Source organism: Hypanus sabinus, chromosome 14 (assembly GCF_030144855.1).
Source record: "Hypanus sabinus isolate sHypSab1 chromosome 14, sHypSab1.hap1, whole genome shotgun sequence".
NCBI lineage: Eukaryota > Metazoa > Chordata > Chondrichthyes > Myliobatiformes > Dasyatidae > Hypanus > Hypanus sabinus.
Window position 1 is genome coordinate 82,061,559 of NC_082719.1, and position 18,635 is coordinate 82,080,193.

General features: G+C 41.8%; 1 protein-coding gene across 1 annotated transcript in view; it reads right to left on the reverse strand.

The window, feature by feature from the left end:
- LOC132404925 (myosin-IIIb) overlaps nt 1-18,635 on the reverse strand; it is a 189,137-nt gene that overhangs the window by 86,833 nt on the left and 83,669 nt on the right. Inside the window, exons 6-7 of the mRNA XM_059989534.1 lie at nt 9,727-9,883; nt 3,649-3,751 (exon numbers count right to left, since the gene is read on the reverse strand). Of these exons, the coding sequence (XP_059845517.1) occupies nt 3,649-3,751; nt 9,727-9,883 (260 nt within the window). The remainder of the gene's footprint in view (nt 1-3,648; nt 3,752-9,726; nt 9,884-18,635) is intronic.

Below are 18,635 nucleotides of genomic sequence, written 5' to 3' on the forward strand. Positions count from 1 at the left end.
CTGTATTGTTTTACAACATTGAAATACAGTGGATTGAATTTGGGTTTTTTAACACTGATCAACAGAAAAGACTCAACAGAGTTAGAACAAATTTCTACTAGTTGGTCTAAATCTAGTATAACTTTGAAACACAAAATAATTGATTGCATAATTTCTCACCCCCATCAAGTCAGTATTTAGTAGATGCACCTTTGGCAGCACTTACAGCCTGTGTAGATAGGTCTCTATCAGCTTTGCAAATCTGGACACTGTAATTTTCCCCCATTCTTCTTTACAAAACTATTCAAGCTCTGTCAAATTGCATGGGGATCGTGAGTGAACAGCTCTTTTCAAGTTCTGCCACAAATTCCCAATTGGCTTGAGGTCTGGACTCTGACTTGGCACTCCAGGACATTAACTTTGTTGTTTTTAAGCCATTCCTACGTAGGTTTGGCTTCATGCTTGGGGTCATTGTTTTACTGGAAAATAAATCATTTCCAAGTCACAGTTCTCTTGCAGACTGCATTAGGATTTCCCTGTATTTTGCTGCATTCATTTTACCCTCTACCTTCACAAGCCTGCCAGAACCTGCTGCAGTAAAGCATCCCCACAGCATGATGCAGCCACCACCATGCGTCATGGTATGGATGGTGTGTTTTTGATAATGTGCTGTTTGGCTTATGCCAAAGTTAGTGTTTAGTCTGATGGCCAAAAAGCTCAATTTTGGTTTCTTCAGACCATAGAAACTTTTTCCAGCTGACTCAAAGCCTCCCACATGCCTTCTGGCAAACTCTAGCCAAGATTTCATGTGAGATTTTTCCCCCCCAACAATGGTTTTCTCTTTGCCACTCTCCCATAAAGCTGCACCCAGGCAACAGTTGTATGCACAGTCTCTCCTATCCTAGCCACTGAAGCTTGTAACTCCTCTAGAGTTGTCATAGGTCTCTTGGCGGCCTCCATCACTAGTCACCTTCTTGCACCATCTCTCAGTTTTTGAAGACAGCCTGCTCTAGGCAGATTTACAGTTGTGCCATATTCTTTCCATTTCTTGATGATTGACTTAACTATCCTCCAAGGTATTGGTCACCAACCCATCGATCGCGATCGACTGGTCGATCTTGGAGACTTTACCAGTCGATCCCGAAAAAAAAAGAAAAATAAATACACAAATACTGTTGAGAGATTGTTTCTGGGTTGTGGGGTTTTAGTTCCGTCCTTTCTGCCCAGTGCGCATGCGTGTAGCTTCTCCGCACTACACAGTGTACTTCAGTGGTCCCCGACCAGCGGGCCGTAGGAAACAATATGAGTCAGCTGCACTTTTCCTCATTCCTTGTCATGCTCACTGTTGAACTTGAATACACGCAAGGTCATTACACCAGCGCGCCAGGGATCACTAGTTGGCGTCAGGTAACCGCCCGGCGGGAAGTGCCGATGCTACTGGCCTGAAGTGCGGACAGACGGGCGCTGCCTCCGAGCCTGTTTAGTATTCTGAATGTTCGCGGGGAACCCAGTGCTAAAATATTCACAGACCTCATTCGGGCTCAGGGTTTCATAAGCAGCAGACCAGCTAGCTCGCTGCGATCTACTGAAACCTTTGTCGGCCGATAGATCCTACAAGGGGGGCGGGCACGTGTCCTAATGCACTCCTTGCTGGGTCGGTCACTCTCTCTCCGGACTGCGACCGCCGCGGCCACGGTACGGGAACAGACACACCTGGCCAAGGCAGCAGGCGGGAGGCTGGAGCTTGGGCCTGGAGGCAGTGTAATGAGGCAATGAAGCCCTCAAAACTGCTTCGGTACCTGGAGTCCAAGCACCCCACACGGAAAGACAAACCCGTTGAGTATTTTTTCCAGCGGAAAAAACGTGAGCACACGGGACAGCAGCTGAGAGCCACGTCAACTAAATTGCAGAATAGACTGCACATAAGGAACCTGCGTTGAGTATCGCTGTACTCCCATCGCGTTTAACCTCCCACCCCGCCCGTCGGCCGGTCCGCAAGAATATTGTCAATATTAAACCGGTCTGCGGTGCAAAAGAAAAAGGGTGGTGACCCCTGGTGTTTATATGTGATTTGAACTTCCGGGTTGCAGGATTTTATTTCCGGTCTTTTTTGCCACGGTGCGCATGCGTGTAACTAATGAATTTGGAGTTGATCTTGCCTTTCACTAAAGCTGAGATAGGGGATCTTGGGCTTAAAAAGGTTGGTGACCACTACTCCAAGGGATATTCAGTGACTTGGAAATTTTCTTGTATCCATCTCTTGACTTGTGCTTTTTAATAACCTTTTCATGGAGTTCTTTTGTCCACAGTGTAGCTTTTGCCAGGGTACTGACTCACTAGTCGTTGGACCTTCCAGATAAAGGTGTATTTTTACTACAATCAATTAAAATGCCTTGACTGCACTCAGATCTCCATTTAACAAAATTATGTGACTTACAAAACCAATTGGCTGCACCAGTGATGATTTGGTGTGAATACTTTAATTTAGATCAATTTGTAGAGATCTGTTCTCATTTCATGAAAACTTCCAAGGGAGTTAATACTTTTTATAGGCACTATATATTAGATTAATGCAGGAAAGTGGGACTAAGATACAAATTCAGCTATAACCGTAGTGAATGGTAGTGTAGGCACGATGGTCCAAATGGCCTGCTCCAGATTCTATTTCTTATGTTCTCAATGAATAATAAATAAATTCAATGCCAAGAACAACTGATTGCTTAAGAAAATCCTGGAAATACAAAAAGCTGATATGGTACATCATACCAGGTGGCATTCTCAACTCCCCATCTTGAGCCCAAGCCTGACCCTGACCCCATCCTATCACAAATACATCCTCCAATACAATGTAGGAATGAGAAGAAACATGCTTAATGCTTAACAAATTTAAAATGCATGTGTGCACGCAAAAGCAATTAATTTTCAGGTGTGTTAAGCGAGGAATAAACAAGAATCCAACATTTTAGCATGGAGCATTTCAATGCATTTAAAGTAATCAATTAGGTAATAAAATCAGTACAGTCTGAACCTGAAGCCGTCAAAGTAAAGTAAGAGTTCTTCTTTCAAATTAGATTTCAGCTTTTTCTAAAATAAATATGTGTAAAAGGTGGCAGAGGAAATACTTTCTCTTTGGTATTATCCCAAATAATGTTGAAACTGATTAAAAATATGGATATTTAAAGTGTGCATTCTAATATATCTATTTTCTAAATAAACTTTAGCATTAACCAACAAAATCAAAAACTGCATTATTTGTTAACCACACTAATACTCTTAAGCTCTAAAAAAAAACCCAGATCTACTTATCCCCAAACTGTAGCTTAAATAGTTTCTCTATAAAAGACTTTGTTCTCTGCCACTGAGCCATGTTATGTCTGGTCCACCTTTCAGTGTCTTCTAACTTCTCCCTTACAACTCCACGTCAAATCCTCTCATTATTTCTCTTCTCTGTAATGGAGACTAATACTTTGTTTAGTGCTTAAAATACCAGGTAAGTTCCATGTTTTGAAGGGTGGATATTAATAATGAAAACATTTCAAAATATTATTTAGAGAGAAGAGCACCACAATTGGATATGCCCACTTACACTAACTGCAAAAAGGCATACATTTGCAATGGCCATTTGACATTAAAAATAAGTACTAACATTTCTGGAAACAGCTGATTTACCTGCTCAAGAAACCCAACCATATCCATGGCATTGCATACTTCATTGTATTTCTTGTTCCAAAGTTGGGTGATTTCATCAGAACCATATTTGTGATTTAGGTACCTAAAAAAGACTGGGTTGAATTTTCAGATCTCACATGACACTGTTCACATGACACCTAAAACTATAAGGGATACAGATTCAGTTAATACTTTAAAACCCCAGCTCAAAACTTATCGATTATGCTTTTAACCTTGTTTTTTCTTTTATATTCACCTCTGCACTTTATCCCATTGTAAGTCACTTTGTACTACATTGTTTATAGGAAAAGTGTTCTATAAATAAGTTATTATTATTACTACTGTTCACACTGCAGTTGAAACATACAAGTAAAGCCTTTCAATGTTGTTTTAAACTTTTCAAAGATTCAAAGTACATTTATGATCAAAGTGTGTAATTGAAAGGGTGGGTCGGTATATAGTATCAAGACTAAAGACAACATAACCACAACATTTTGAGGAAATCTGAAGCAAATAAACTAAAGCATAGACTTTTAGAGCTTGTTTCACACCTTACATTGCTATTGTGCAAATATGCAATAGCTAACTGCATGAAAACAAATCTTTGGAACAAATGTAGATGTCAATTTTTTGAAGCTGGGCTAGAAGTGTTTAATCCATTGACAAAGACAAACCTCTAATTAATTTAGGAAATGAATCTGCAAAGAATAATATGATTGATTTATACAGTCACAAACAAAAACTGGTTAATGATATTTCTTCTTGAGAAAACATACAGCAATACAGAACAGGATCAGCCTGTGAGGTCCATGCCAACAACGGTGCTAATTTAACTAATTCCACCTGGCTACAAATAGTCTATATCCCTTCGTCTCCTACCTGTTCAAATGCCTGACTAAATAGCTTTTGTATTTGCTTCCACCACCTCCCCGGGTAATATCCTCCAGGTATAACTCATTCTGTGTAAATTACAACTTGCCTCTCAATTTCCTTTAAGCTTTTCCCCTCTCACCTTAAATCCATACCTGACATTTCCACCCTGGGAAAAAAACTGGCTTTTATGGCCCTGATAATTTAATATACTTCAATCAGGTCAGTCCTCAATTTCTGACACTCCAGGGAAAAAAACCAAGTGTGTCTGGCCTCTGGTTTGTGCCCTTCTTAAATAAGTGTGCATATTTGCTATGCCACTGAAATAAAGAGGAAATAAAGGTTGCTGTCAAGTGCTCATCAACTTCTTTGTATCCCTCTTAACACCTGGGAGAGATTCTGTCAGGCCATGACAACTTATTCAGATTTTTAAAATTCAACACCTTCTTCTTGGTATCAACATGCCCTAGTACATCGACACACCCCTGATCTCATTATACTTCATGACCTTCTACTTGGTGAATACTCATGCAAAGAACTTGTTCAGCATCTTGCCAGTCTTCTTTGTCACGAGGTATAATTTCCCTCCTTCATTCTTGAGTTGACTTATCCACTTGCTAGCTACGCTGTTGCTCTTAAAAATACGGATGATGCCGTATGATTCTCTTTAATCCCACATACAAAGGACATTTCATTATTCTATTGTTTTGTTGTGGTTACTGTGAATGCCTGCAAGAAAATGAATCCGAGGGTGGTATATTGTGAAAAAATAGATGTGTGTAAAAGATGGTCAAGGAAATGCTTTTTCTTTGGTATTACTCCACAATATGTTGAAACTGATTTAAAAATATGGATATTTAAAATGTGTATCCTAATATTCCCACTTTCTAAATAAATTTTAGTATTAGCTAACAAAATCAAAAATTACATTATTTGTTAACCACACTAATGATCTTAAATTCCTAAAGATTCTCTTATTCCCTAAGCTGTTTCCTATTCTTCTTATCCTATTTCATGTTCCCCTCCTGATTCCCTGTTTAAATTCTTCCTGCTTTTTTTTTCATTCCTCAGGGGCTCTGTTTGGTTTCAGCTTCCTAATCCTCACACAAGCTTCCTTTTTCACTCTGAGTAAATTTACATTTCTCATCATCCAATGTTCTTGAACTTTACAGTCCTTGTCTTTCTTCCTCACAGGAGTACATTATTCCGACTAGCTGCCCTTTAGACAATTCTCACATGTCAGGCATGCAGCTTCCCAGCTCCTGCCTAATACTGTTGTAAAACAGCTTTCTTCAATTGAGCACCCCTCCCACCACTGCCCAAGATTCAGTCTTATTCTATAAAAAATATTAAAACATAATTTTAAAAACAGAGAGCCAGTGGTAAAACAGGAATAGATGGCATTGTCCTTAAAAGAAGATCTAAAGAAGATTTGATAAGTCATGACTGGTTCTCACTGTAAGCTTTCCCTCAATATCAGCAAAACAAAAGAGCTTGGTCATTGACTTCAGGAAGGAGGGTGAAGCACATGCTTTAGTGTATGCCATTGGAGCAGAGGTCGAGAGGGTTGACAGCTTCAGGTTTCAAGGTGTAAACATCACCAATTTCCTGCCTTTCTCCAACCACATAAACACCATAGACAAAAAAAAGTGCATCTACACCTCCACTTCCTCAAGTGGGTAAAGAAATTCAGTTTGTGCCTGCTGATCCTCACCAACTTTTACAGATGCACCACTGAAAGCACCACAGCTCTGAGCACGGCTGCCAAGGAGCTACAGCAAGCAGTAAAGACGCTCAGCAGATCATGGAAACCAGCCTCCTCTCCATGGACTCTACACCTCTCACTGCCTTGGAAAAGCAGCCAACATAATCAATGGCTGCTTCCACCTTAGTTGGTCTCTCTCTCTCTCTCTCCCCCTCTATCTCCCCCCTCCTCCTCTCCCTCTCTCCCTCCTTCCCTCCCCAATTGGGCAGTGTATACAAAAGCCTATAAGCATATATTATCAGGCTCAGTGAGAGCTTCTATCCCACAGTTAGAAGACAATTGAGCAGACTTCTTGTATGTTAAGACAGACTCTTGACCTCACAATCTACCCCCTCATGGCCCTGCACCTCATTTTTGTTTTCCACTAGACCCTCACTGTAACTGCGACACATATTCCCTGCATTCATCTCTGCACTACTTTGATGTACTGATGTTTGGAAATTATCTGTATGGATGGCATGTACAACGAAGTTTTTCACTGTACCTCAGTATATTTGACAATAATAGACCAATTACAAACTAAAATATGAAAATTGATGACGTTAGACTGCTCGTCAGTGTGGGCTATGGGATGAGTGTGAATGAGTAAGGGCATGGGGAAAAGATCACTGCCTATAATTGTAATGGAAACAGAGTTAAACCATTTAAAAAATTACACAGGCAAAAGAGAAAACACCGTACATCACCCAGAGCAGGGGTTCCCAACTCGAGGTCCATGACCTCTTGCTTAATGGTATTGGTCCATGGCATAAAAAAGGGTGGAAACCCCTGGCCTAGAGTGTGCGACAAAGAGCAGATCTGAACTCCACAGGCCGTGAGGCTTCCTGTGCCTCACTCAGTGCCTTCGGGTTTGCGAGACCCAATATGATGGGCTGCGTGCACCACGCAGGCGTGGTGAATGAGTTTGGGCAGCAGTCCCAATTGGTCACTCTTGGAACAAGGCTTGGATTCCGATAATCTTTTATAACTTGCCAGTCATTCGTCAATGAAAATATGAAGTTTTTGTGAGCGGCACAGTGGCTCTACTGCCTAACTGCCCCCCTGCCCTTTGCAAAGGAAAACAACTCTTGATAACTAGCACCAGGAACAAGCAATGTGGTGAAAGTGCAGTTAGCTTGCTTTTTGAGCTAAATTTCATTCCATCTGAAAATAAGTTTTTGGCTTCAAATGTGCAATAATGCATTTTTCTTTTCTTTAACTGATCAAGGAAAAGAGGCTCTACTGCGCAGGCGCGTGACGTAGCGCGCTGAGGTTTAAAAGAAAGACCGCCATATACAGCAGCCACCGTTGGAGTGGACTGAGTCGGAGTGGGACGGCTTTGGCTCAATCAGGCTTTGGTGAGAAAAAGGGACTTTATTCTCTGGAGCATAGGAGAATGAGGGGTGATTTGATAGAGGTGTATAAAATTATGATGGGTATAGATAGAGTGAATGCAAGCAGGCTTTTTCCACTGAGGCCAGGGGAGAAACAAACCCAGAGGTCATGGGTTAAGGGTGAAGGGGGAGAAGTTTAAAGGGAACATTAGGGGCGGCTTCTTCACGCAGAGAGTGTTGGGAGTATGGAATGAGCTGCCAGATGAAGTGGTGAATACGGGCTCACTTTTCACATTTAAGAAAAACTTGGCTGAGAGGGGTTTGGAGCAGAAAAATGGTTCGACATAGCCAAGAAGGGCCAAAAGGCCTGTTTCTGTGCTGTAATGTTCTATGGTTCTAAAAAAGGAAAAACAATTCAGTAAATTTTGAAAATAGAGTCGTAAGGTCATATAGGGCAAATAAAAGAGGCCATTTGGCCCACTGCATCTGCGCTAATTAACAAGCATCCATGGGCACTAATCCCAATCTATTCTCTCTACATTTCCATCAGATTCAACTACTCACCTACACACAAAGGGAAATTTACACTGGCCTATTAACCTACTGACGCACATGCCTTTAGAATTGGTAGAAACAAGTGCACTGGAAGGAAGAACATGCTGGGACAGTGAAACTATGCGAACTCCATAGAAGCAGCTGCTCGGGTCAGGACTGAAACTGGGTCAGTGGAGCAGTGAAACTGCGGTTCTGCCACTCACAATAACTTCATATTTTTGTTGATGAATGACTGGTAAGATTGTTGGAATTCAGGCCTTGTTCAAGAGTGGCTAATGGGACTGCTGCCCAAACTCATCCACCACACCTGCATGGTGCATGCAGCCAATCATATTGGGTCTCCCAAACCTGAAGGCACAGAGTGAGGCACATGGAGACCTCATCCGCCATACCTCTGGGTTCTTGCCCTGGAATACTCCAAAACTTTCACCCAACTAAAGCTGGGGTAGAGCCTCAACCTGATGAAGGTTTTGAGGCTACAAATTTTTTAAATGTCCCTGATATTCAATGACATTAAAAATATAACATTCCTTCAAATTATTAAAAAGATGGAAATATAAAAATTAAAAATAACATTAGAACTCTGTGAACTAATAAATAAATAACAATAAAAACAATTATGTAACAGTTCAAAAACCAAACTCCAATCCACATTTCCGGAACCTTCACTCAGATGAATAGGGATTCTGATTCCATGCCAAGTCTGGCTGACTGACCAACTCCACAGGGAGCCAGCATTGGACTACAGTAACCAGTAGACATCACTGCATTAACAACCAAACACCAAGTCCAGGAAAAACTTGCTAGCAGCTGAACACCTGCAGTTCCTTAAAAATTGCGGGCAGGAGCCACCACAATTCAGCCCTTTATTCCCCTTCAGTAAATTAGCTTAGTTTTGTCACATGCACCGAGATACTGTGAAAACCTGTCTTACATTATCATTCAATTTACTATGATAACATCATGACAGCATTATGCATTAATATATAATTTGGGGTGGCACGTAGTTAGTGCAACGCTTCGCATCACCAGCGATCAAAGTTCAACTTCCACTGCTGTACGTAACCGCATGGATTTCCTCTGGGTCCTCAGGTTCATTCCCTCTCCCACACTCCAAAGATGTTCAAATTAGTGAGGGTTAGTAAGTCTTTGGCATGCTACATTGGCGCCAGAGGCATGGTGCCATTTGCAGCTGGTCCCCAGCATATCGTCGGACTGTGTTGGTCATTGACCCAAACAGCTCATTTCACCATTTCGATGTATGTGACACACAAAGCTAATCTTTAATCTTTATTTAATTACATGATCGCGAATGTAATTCCTGTCAGGTAATGCTACATGATTCTTTCACTGGACCATTATATTTTAGTGCCCTTTCAAAAAGAGGATGTGGGTTGAAAATATTTGCATATTTGACCTCCAAAGAAGTTTCAGTGCCTTTTGTTTTTCAAGAACTGAAATCACCAACATTTATTAAAATTGGTACAACACTACAATTCCCAATTGAATACTAAAATAATTGCTTCTACATGATAAAAAAAATGCAATAAATTAGTTTCTAAAATAATGTGTTACCTGTAGAACTTAGGATCCAGAAGACCATAGACTTCCTGATCAGCAGGAGATATTCCAGCAAACATATAGTAGAAAATATGGAAATTTTTCTCGCCTTCATCCTGATGCACCACTCGGGATTTTTCCAGAAGATATTCATTGATTTTTGCACCTTTTACTGGATGAAAGCAACAATTCACATATTAAATTAACTATCCTGTTAAATGGATGGACTAGCACAAACTATCCTCTTTGACAGCATATTGTTACTGTCCCTGAGCTTCCAAGATTTTCCTCCACATCTACTTCATTAATTATGTACTAACTCTAAAAGGATATTTCAATTGAAATATAATTAAATATTAAAATAGCCACACAATTGCTGCCTGGCTGTAGTAAATGGGAAGGGGAAAAGTTACTTTGAGAGACAAGGATTTAATTTCCATACTGTCATACAGATCAGTGACAGTCTCAATTCAAATTATTTTCTACATACAATTACTACATTCAAGGAAAAACACTGCATCAGCTCTAAACTTTTTGGAAACTTAAATAAGTTGCAACAAAATGGACCTTCCAATTGACTTAACAAACTTTCAGTTTGAGGAAGTAATCAGATGTCCAACAGTCTCATTATGCTAAATTGAGTAATTCTTTGTATTATTTCCTTTTGTCTGAACCAGAATGCACATTAATTCAATGGATAATTGGCTTCCCAGCTCAAAGCACATGAATGCAAACTGGCAAAAGTGAAGGCAGGAAATTCAAGAGTCTGTAGGCTGGGTTGTTCACCCAGCTTAAACAATATCAAACCAGAGCAATTGCCAAGTTTTCAGCTGCCCTGGAGTTATCTAGCAGAAAATTAAAATAACTTCTGACCTCACACAAATTATCCAAATTGAGAGAGAATGCAAATGAGCAACGTAATTAGGTGTTGTAGAGCATGAATCACAAAATGATAGCACACAGGTCAAACAAGTATATAAAGACACCTTGACCTTTATTGCAAAAGGTTTAAAAATAGAGAGGCTTTATTACAATTAACTGTAGAGCCACGCCTAGAGAGCTGCACACAGTTTGAAAAAGTTTTATTGAATTAGTAATACATTATGGTAACAGACTCAGCAAGCTCACACTGCTCTACTACACCCATATGATTAATTAACCAAACAATCTGTACGTCTTTTAGAACGTGGGAGGAAACTGGAGCACCTAAAGAAAACCATGTGCTCACATGGAGAACGTGCAGACAGTGGTGGAATTGAAACTGGGTCGCCGGTGCTGTAACATCATTACTCTGACCAGTACGCAATCATGCCACCCACGTATTGGACCCCCTTTAAGAAAGGAGAGTCCCGCTTGGTGGCGCAATAATATCAGCGCTGGACTCTGGAGCGAAGGTTCCCGAGCTCGAATCCAAGTTGGGCTGTTGAGCATCGAGCTAGCAACTCGGCCTTGTAAAAAACAAGAACAGCTTGCTACGGAAATACCGTAATGACGGTGCCCCGATAACTCCACTGCCGAGTTGAGGGCTATTCTTCTCTTCTTCTTAAGAAAGGAGAGCATGGAGGCAACCCAAAGGAGATTCACCAAGCTCATTCTGTAGATGAGAAGACTGTCCTATCTAAAGAGGCTAGATATTTGATCTATATATAGCAGAGCCCAACAGAAGGGGGGGGGGGGGGAATGGGAGTTACTGTTGTGTCCGACAAGATCTTGAGCAGGTATGATGGGGTAGATGTTGAGATGCTTTCATTAATGGGAAAGTCTTAAATGAAGGCACATTGTTACAAGACGGGCTAGAAATTTAAAACTGGACTATATTGAAATTTTTTTCCACAGAGGGTGATAAATCCTTCTACACTAGATCCTTCTACGCTAGATCATTCAGAGAGGCAGCTCATCAGTGTAGTGGTTTAGTGCAATTGTTTTACAGCACAAGCGATTACTGATCGGGGTTTGATTACCACCACTGTCTGTTAGGAATTTGAATGTGTTCCCAATGACCACATGGGTTTCCTCCAGGTGCACTAGCTTCTTCTCATTTTGCTGGGTCAAATTTGAAGACAGAATATAATATTAATGGTAAGACTCTTGGAAGTGTGGAGGATCTGAGAGATCTTGAAGTCCGTGCCCATAGGATACTCAAAGTTGCTGCACAGGTTGACAGTGTTGTTAAGAAGGCGTATGGTGCGTTGGCATTCATCAACTATGGGACTGAGTTCAAGAACTGTGGGTAGTGTTACAGTTATACAAGACCTTGGACAGACTGCACTTGGAGTACTGTGTTCAGTTCTGGTCACCTCAGTACAGGAAGGATATGGATACTGTAGAGAGAGAGTCCAGAGGAGATTTACAAGGATGTTGCCTGGATTGGAGGGCATACCTTAGAAGAATCGGTTGAGTGAACTTGGCCTTTTCTCCTTGGAGCAACAGAGGATGAGATGTGATCTGATAGAGGTGTATAAAATGATGAGAGGCATTGATCTTGCAGATAACCAGAGGATTTTTCCTAGGGCTGAGATGGCTAACATGAGGTGCTTTGAAGTTTTAAGGTGCTTGGAAATAGGTACCGAGGGGAAGTCAGGGGTAAGTTTTTCACACAGAGAGTGGTGGGTGTGTGGAATGCACTGCCGGCGGCAATGGTGGAAGCTGATACGACAGGGTCTTTTAAGAGCCTCTTAGATAGGTACATGGAATTTAGAAAAATAAAGGGCTATGTGCTAAGGAAATTCTAGGCAGTCTCTCGAGTAGGTAATATGGTCGACACAACATTGTGGGCCGAAGGGCCTGTAATGTGCTGTAGATTTCTATACTCTAGGTTCACATTCCAAAGATGTACATTTAGAGTTAGTGGGCATAGTATGTTGGCACTGGAAGTGTGACAACACTTGCAGCCTGCCCCAGCACATCGTAAATGATGATGGAAATGACACATTTTACTATGTTTTGATGTTTTAATGTTTTGATCGACGTGACAAATAAAGCTGATATTTTAAAAAGTGCTTGAGACAGAGATAGATACATTTCAAAAATCAAGGAAGTGAGGGCTCTGGGGAGCAGGCACAGAAAAGACCGTACTGAATAGCAGAACAAGCTTGAGGAGTTCTTGTTGTGTTAACTGGTTAGCTATTTGCAACATCCAGATGCTGAGCACGAGGTTGATGAGTGGTTACATTATAGTAGTGTACCGGTTATTGCAATGCTATTAGAATTCCGGAGTTTGAAGATCAATTCCAGTGCCATGGAATGGATGGATTTTCCCCGGGTCATGCAGTTTCCTCCCACAAAGACGTACCAGGTAGGCTAACAGGTCATGGAAATTGTACTGTAAATGGATTGTGGTTAAATTGGGGTGGTCGGGGGAGTTCCTGGGCAGTGCAGCTCAAAGGGCCAGAAGGGTCTATTCTGTGCTATATTTCTAAACAAATACATTTGCCACTAGGAAATGAATCTCTCTCTCTGACTTGTGAGAGAGTGACTTCTTGAGCCTTTACTAAGCATTCACATTGTCTTTGACTTACCTGTTTGCAAACCAAATTTAGAAAGGTACGTTCTTTGTATTCTTTGCTCTCGACCCCAAAAACAATTCTTAATTTCTCTAATGCTTATATTCTATACTAGTCCCAGTAATGGTAACTGGCAAAATAGCCAATGTGACACAAGAAACCCCTTTTACAAATGTAGGGAGTGCCTTATGGTCTGGGATGCACTCTAGTTTGGGCAGATTAAAAACGAGGCACTCAAATGGGAACTGTATAAATATTTGAAATGGAAAGTTGGATGTCGCTACAGGGAGAGAGCATGGAAATGAGATTACAGGGTTACTATACATACTCCAAAATGAACTCATCTCTACCTGTAACAGAACGAAAGGTTGACTCGGTAAAGGCAAGCCAAAGGTGGCAAAAATGCCTTGAGGCAGCTGTTTCACATTAGACTGAATAGAGCAAATCTCAAACTAGATTGATGACTATCCTATCAGAGGACAGACTCCACTCAGGAGCTTTTCTTTTAAATAAAAGCAGTTTTAAAAGTGGGCTACCAAAACTGGAAGCACTGGATGAATATTTTGTTGCATTAGGTATCATGAGGCCGCTATTAGTCAGATCATTCAGATGAACCAGCCAGGCTTAATATTCAATAGGATTTGTGGAGATGAGCCTTGGGAAGCAGTCAGTGAAGAAATCCAGTGTGGACACAGGGTCTGTGTACATAGGGAAGTGATTCTGTGGTTGTGCGGGTGCAGGTCTGAAATTCATTCTGGGTTGTTAGCAGGTGAAGCAGTCATTCAATCAGACCAACCCAGGGCTGAAAATAACAATGCAGTCTTTCCTGGTAGGGAGGCAAATCTGGAAGAGAACAGCTATGATTGACCTCACTTTCTGACAAAACAAGAGTCTATGGCAGAACTTACACCATTTCACCAGTTCCAGTAACCTCATTTGTTCTGGAAGACTGGAAAATTGCAAATGCCACTCCATTCTTCAAGAAGGGAGAGAGACAGAAGAAAGGAGAACTAGAGGCTGGTTACTCTGACCTCAGTGGCTGGGAAGACATTGGAGTTGATTATTAAGGATGAGGTCTCAGGATACTTGGAGGTACATGATAAAATAGGCTGTAGTCTGCACGGCTTTCTCAAACAAAAATCTTCCCTGACAAATCTGTTGGAATTCTTTGAAAAAAACAAGCAGGATAGACAAAAAAGAAATGCGATGTTGTTTACTTGGATTTTCAGAAGGCCTTTGACAAGCCTCCACATGAAGCTCCTTAATAAAATACGTGGTACTACATGAAAGATTCTAGTACAGATAAAGCAGAGGCTGATTGACAGGAGGCAAAAAGTGGGAATCAATGGAGCCTTTTCTGGCTGGCTGCTGGTGACTAGTGGTATTCCACAGTGGCCTGTGTTGGAACCAATTCTTTTAATGTTATATATCAATGATTTGGATGATGGAATTGATGGTTTGTAGATGGTATGAAGATAGGTGGAGGGGCAGGTAGTTTTGAGGAAGTAGAGAGGCTACAGAAGGACTTAGGAGACTTAGGAGAATGGGCAAAGAAATGGCAGATGTAATACAGTGTTGGGAAGAAGAAGAAATGAATGGGTTGTGTGGTGAACTATGTGCCTGTCTGGACACGCCCCCTGCTGACTGCTCCTGTGGCTCCTCCCACAGGCCCCTGTATAAAGGCGATCTGAGGCCTGACGCTCGGCCTCAGTCTCCAGGTCATAGTATGATGGACACTCACTCCTGGTTCCTTCTTCCAGTCGATAAAAGCCGATATCTCGCCTTACGTCAGTGTGAGTTATTGATGGTGCATCAGGTTGACTATTTTCTAAATGGAGAGAAAGTACAAAAAACGGAGGTACAAAGAGAGTTGGGAGTCCTTATGCAGGATTCCCTGAAGTTAATTTGCAGGTTGTGTCTGTGGTGAGGAAGGTAAATGCAATTTTAGCATTCATTTCAAGTGGACTAGAATATAAAAGCAAAGATATAATGTTGTTTATAAAGCACAGGTGAGCCCTCACTTGAAGTATTGTGAGCAGCTTTGGACCCCTTGTCTTAGAAAGGATGTGCTGAAACTGGAGAGGGTTTCAAAGGCCATTCACAAAAATGATTCCAGGATCGAATGGCCTGTTTTATGAAGAGTGTTTGATAGCTCTGGGCCTGTACTCACTAAAATTCATTAGAATGAAAGTGACCTCACTGAAAACTATCAAATGGTGAAAGGCCTTGATGGAGTGGATGTGGAGAGGATCTTTCCTATGGGGGAGAGTCTAAGACCAGAGGACAAAGCCTCACAACACCCCCCCCCCCCTCCACTTTTTCCATTTCCTTGCCTGTCTCATGTTGTTTGTCCATCATCTCCTGCTGGTGCTCACCCTCCCCCCTTTTTTCTTCCTTCCATGGCCTTCTGTCTCTTTCACCAGTCAACTTCCCAGCTCTTTGCTTCATCCCTCCCCATCCAATTGTAGGGCTCTTAGTACCAGTAACTGTGGTATTTACTGTTCAAGCTAACAAAATGGCTTCTCTGTATTGTTACAATGAAATGGCTTCTCTGTAATGTTACTTAATGCTGTAATGGGTTTCTGTATCTGGAATGTTTGGGTTATGACTGCAGATAAGGGGGGAACTAACCAATGGAGAATTATTACGCTATCTTGTATGTGTAAGCCGAGCGGGAGTTTGTGGTCTTTTATGGGAGGCGAGCGAGGAGGACGGACGAGTGAGGAGCGGACAGCGGTTCCAGGGCGGCGGATACTGGACATCGGCAGTTCGGACGGTGGCCAAAGGCTCAGAAGGTCATTGTGGATGGAACCAGAGGCGTGAGCTCCAAAGTATTAAAATATTATGTGCATAAACTGATAACCTTACTGATTTGGCACCTTTACGTTATCTGTTTCTACTAACCCATCATCAAGAAATAACTATAAAGTTGTAATTACTTACTCGCCTTTGGTGTATTGCCTGGTATTTGTGCGCGTGCAAGTACTGGGGAGGCATTACACTGTATTTACACCAAAGTATTGCACTACTGGCGGGGCAATGGCGGCTCACCCTAGGCGAATGGGGGTAAATTGGGGGCGCAGATATCAGCTATCGCCTGGGGTTTCTCTCTCCCCTCCCCCAACTTTCAAATCTACCCTCAGCTTTTTTTCCTCCAGTCCTGCCAAAGAGTTTCAGCCCGAAAGGTCGACCTGTACATTTTTCCATAGATGCTGCCTGGCCTGCTGAGTTCCTCCAGCATTTTGTGTGTGTCGCTCAAAATAGAGGAGTGTCCTTTTAGAATAAAGATGAGGAGGAATTTCTTTAGCCAGAGAGTGGTGAATCTGTGGAATTCTAGTCTTTATGTATACTTAAGACAGAGATTGAGAGATTCTTGATTGGTCAGGATAGGGAGGGATGCGAGAAGATGGCAGGTGATTGTGGCTGAGATGAAAATTGGATCAGCCATGATGAAATGTCCTAATTCTGCTCCTGTATCTCGTCTTGTTCCCTGCAAACTATTTTCTGAACTTTCCTCAGTTCTCATACCACCCATTTGCAGTATCCAATGTTTGGGAATGGGAAGGAGGGAAAAACATTGTAGTCACAGAGAGAACATGCAGATTCCACATAGACTGCACCCAAGGCTAGAATTAAATTCAGATTATAGGAGCTCTGTGACTTCAATGAAAACTAAACTATTCACCTATAGTCCTACTGCCTTTTCTTAGTCATAAACCATTGGAAGCAAAATGCCCTTTCAGTTCACTTTTTCGTTGACTGTTCCAAACACATAACAGCTGTTAAGTCACCTCAACAACTTAAATTTTTACAGAACTCGTGGACATAACAGGTGATGTGCCATGCACTTTAACGTCTTCAAACATCAAGTAATGGCTCTTGCAATGAATAGAAGCGCCTCTCACAATGACTTTTTTAAAATTTCAAAGTTATTCATAAAAAATTATGAAAAATAAAAATACATGATTTCAAGTCGACATTTTCATAACAAGTAATGTTTACCATTGCCTAGAATTAATACATCAAGAGTTAATACCCAACATACTAACGTAAACAGCACCTGAGGTTTTAAACACAAACTTTAAGTCACTTGCATGAAATGTGATGGGACTCTGAAACAAGTTCCTCCTTTGTATTTTGAAATTTCTCAATAACTTTGGATTAAAATGTGATCCTCTCTGTGCAGGATACACTCCAGTCCTGCAATGCCCATCAATACTGGAAGGGCAACCAACAAGCCAACAGTCACTGTAAACTCCATTATCTGTAGACATAGTGGCGAGACAGCTCGGGCAGAACCTTGAGAGCCTACCGCCTGGACCTATAAATGAATATCCCCTCCCATATAGCATACCCAAGATCAGGATTGTAGGATAAGGCAATCCAGGGTTGAGGGACAGTTCCTTCAAATATTCCAACAGGGGTTGCAGTTTGTCAAATAAAAACTGGAAAGAAAGACTCCTTCAGCACGCAGAAATGGTAGGTGACCCAGGAGCCTGAGAGTTATTGGGCTTGACTGTTCTGTGCAACACCCTCCAACCTAACACCCTGATCTAAAGGGAGAGGGAAGACTTTCACTGTGAGCCCCAGTAGAGATCACCGTAGTATGTCTAGACAGTAGATGAGGGCAAGGAGCTGGAGGTGTGTAGCAGCAACACATGTAAAAACAGCAGCTCAGATGTGGGACAGTACAAAAGGCATCTCTGAGAGATGGCTCCCGCTGTGCGCTGGGGGGTGTGGGAATTTTTTTGTTGTCCAATGAGCAATTCTGGTCAACTGGGGAGTGGGGGGGGGGGGTGGTTAGATCAGCCGGGAATGCTCCAAACCCTGAGTCGTGGGTCTGACAGATGCTCTAACCATGTGTTTCAGTGATGGGCAGGTCACTCTTCCACCATCCAGTCTGTCCCTTTGTCCAACTCTCAGTGGAGAGTAGCTTCCACCGTCAGTAGGACAGCACTGTTTGGAGGTGACCATGTCCCAGACACTGAAATAGTCCTGAGTGATGGGAGAGGGATACATTAAGGACATTTAACAGACTCTTAGATAAGAACATGGATGAAAGAATTTCATCTGCCAGATGTATGTAACACTCCTCCCAATTGGAACACTTCTCCCAGTGAACTGGACTACCAAGGCTACCTACTGATGCTGTGGCAAACTTGTCAATATCTAAACATGCTCTATGAAGATGGAACTTAGCTATCTGATTTCTGGCATACTCCTCTTTGAAAGTGAAGGGGCACCATTCAAGATCTGTTACCATGCACCAAATACTCTGCAACTGTGTACAAACTCATACCCAGACCATAAAATCAGGTCCAAATTAAAACAAACGGAGTACTGAAATAGAATGTGTGACCCATCCTGTCAAAGATCTCTCTAGGTCTGTGACCAAATGAATGTTGTAGTGAATTCAAGCAG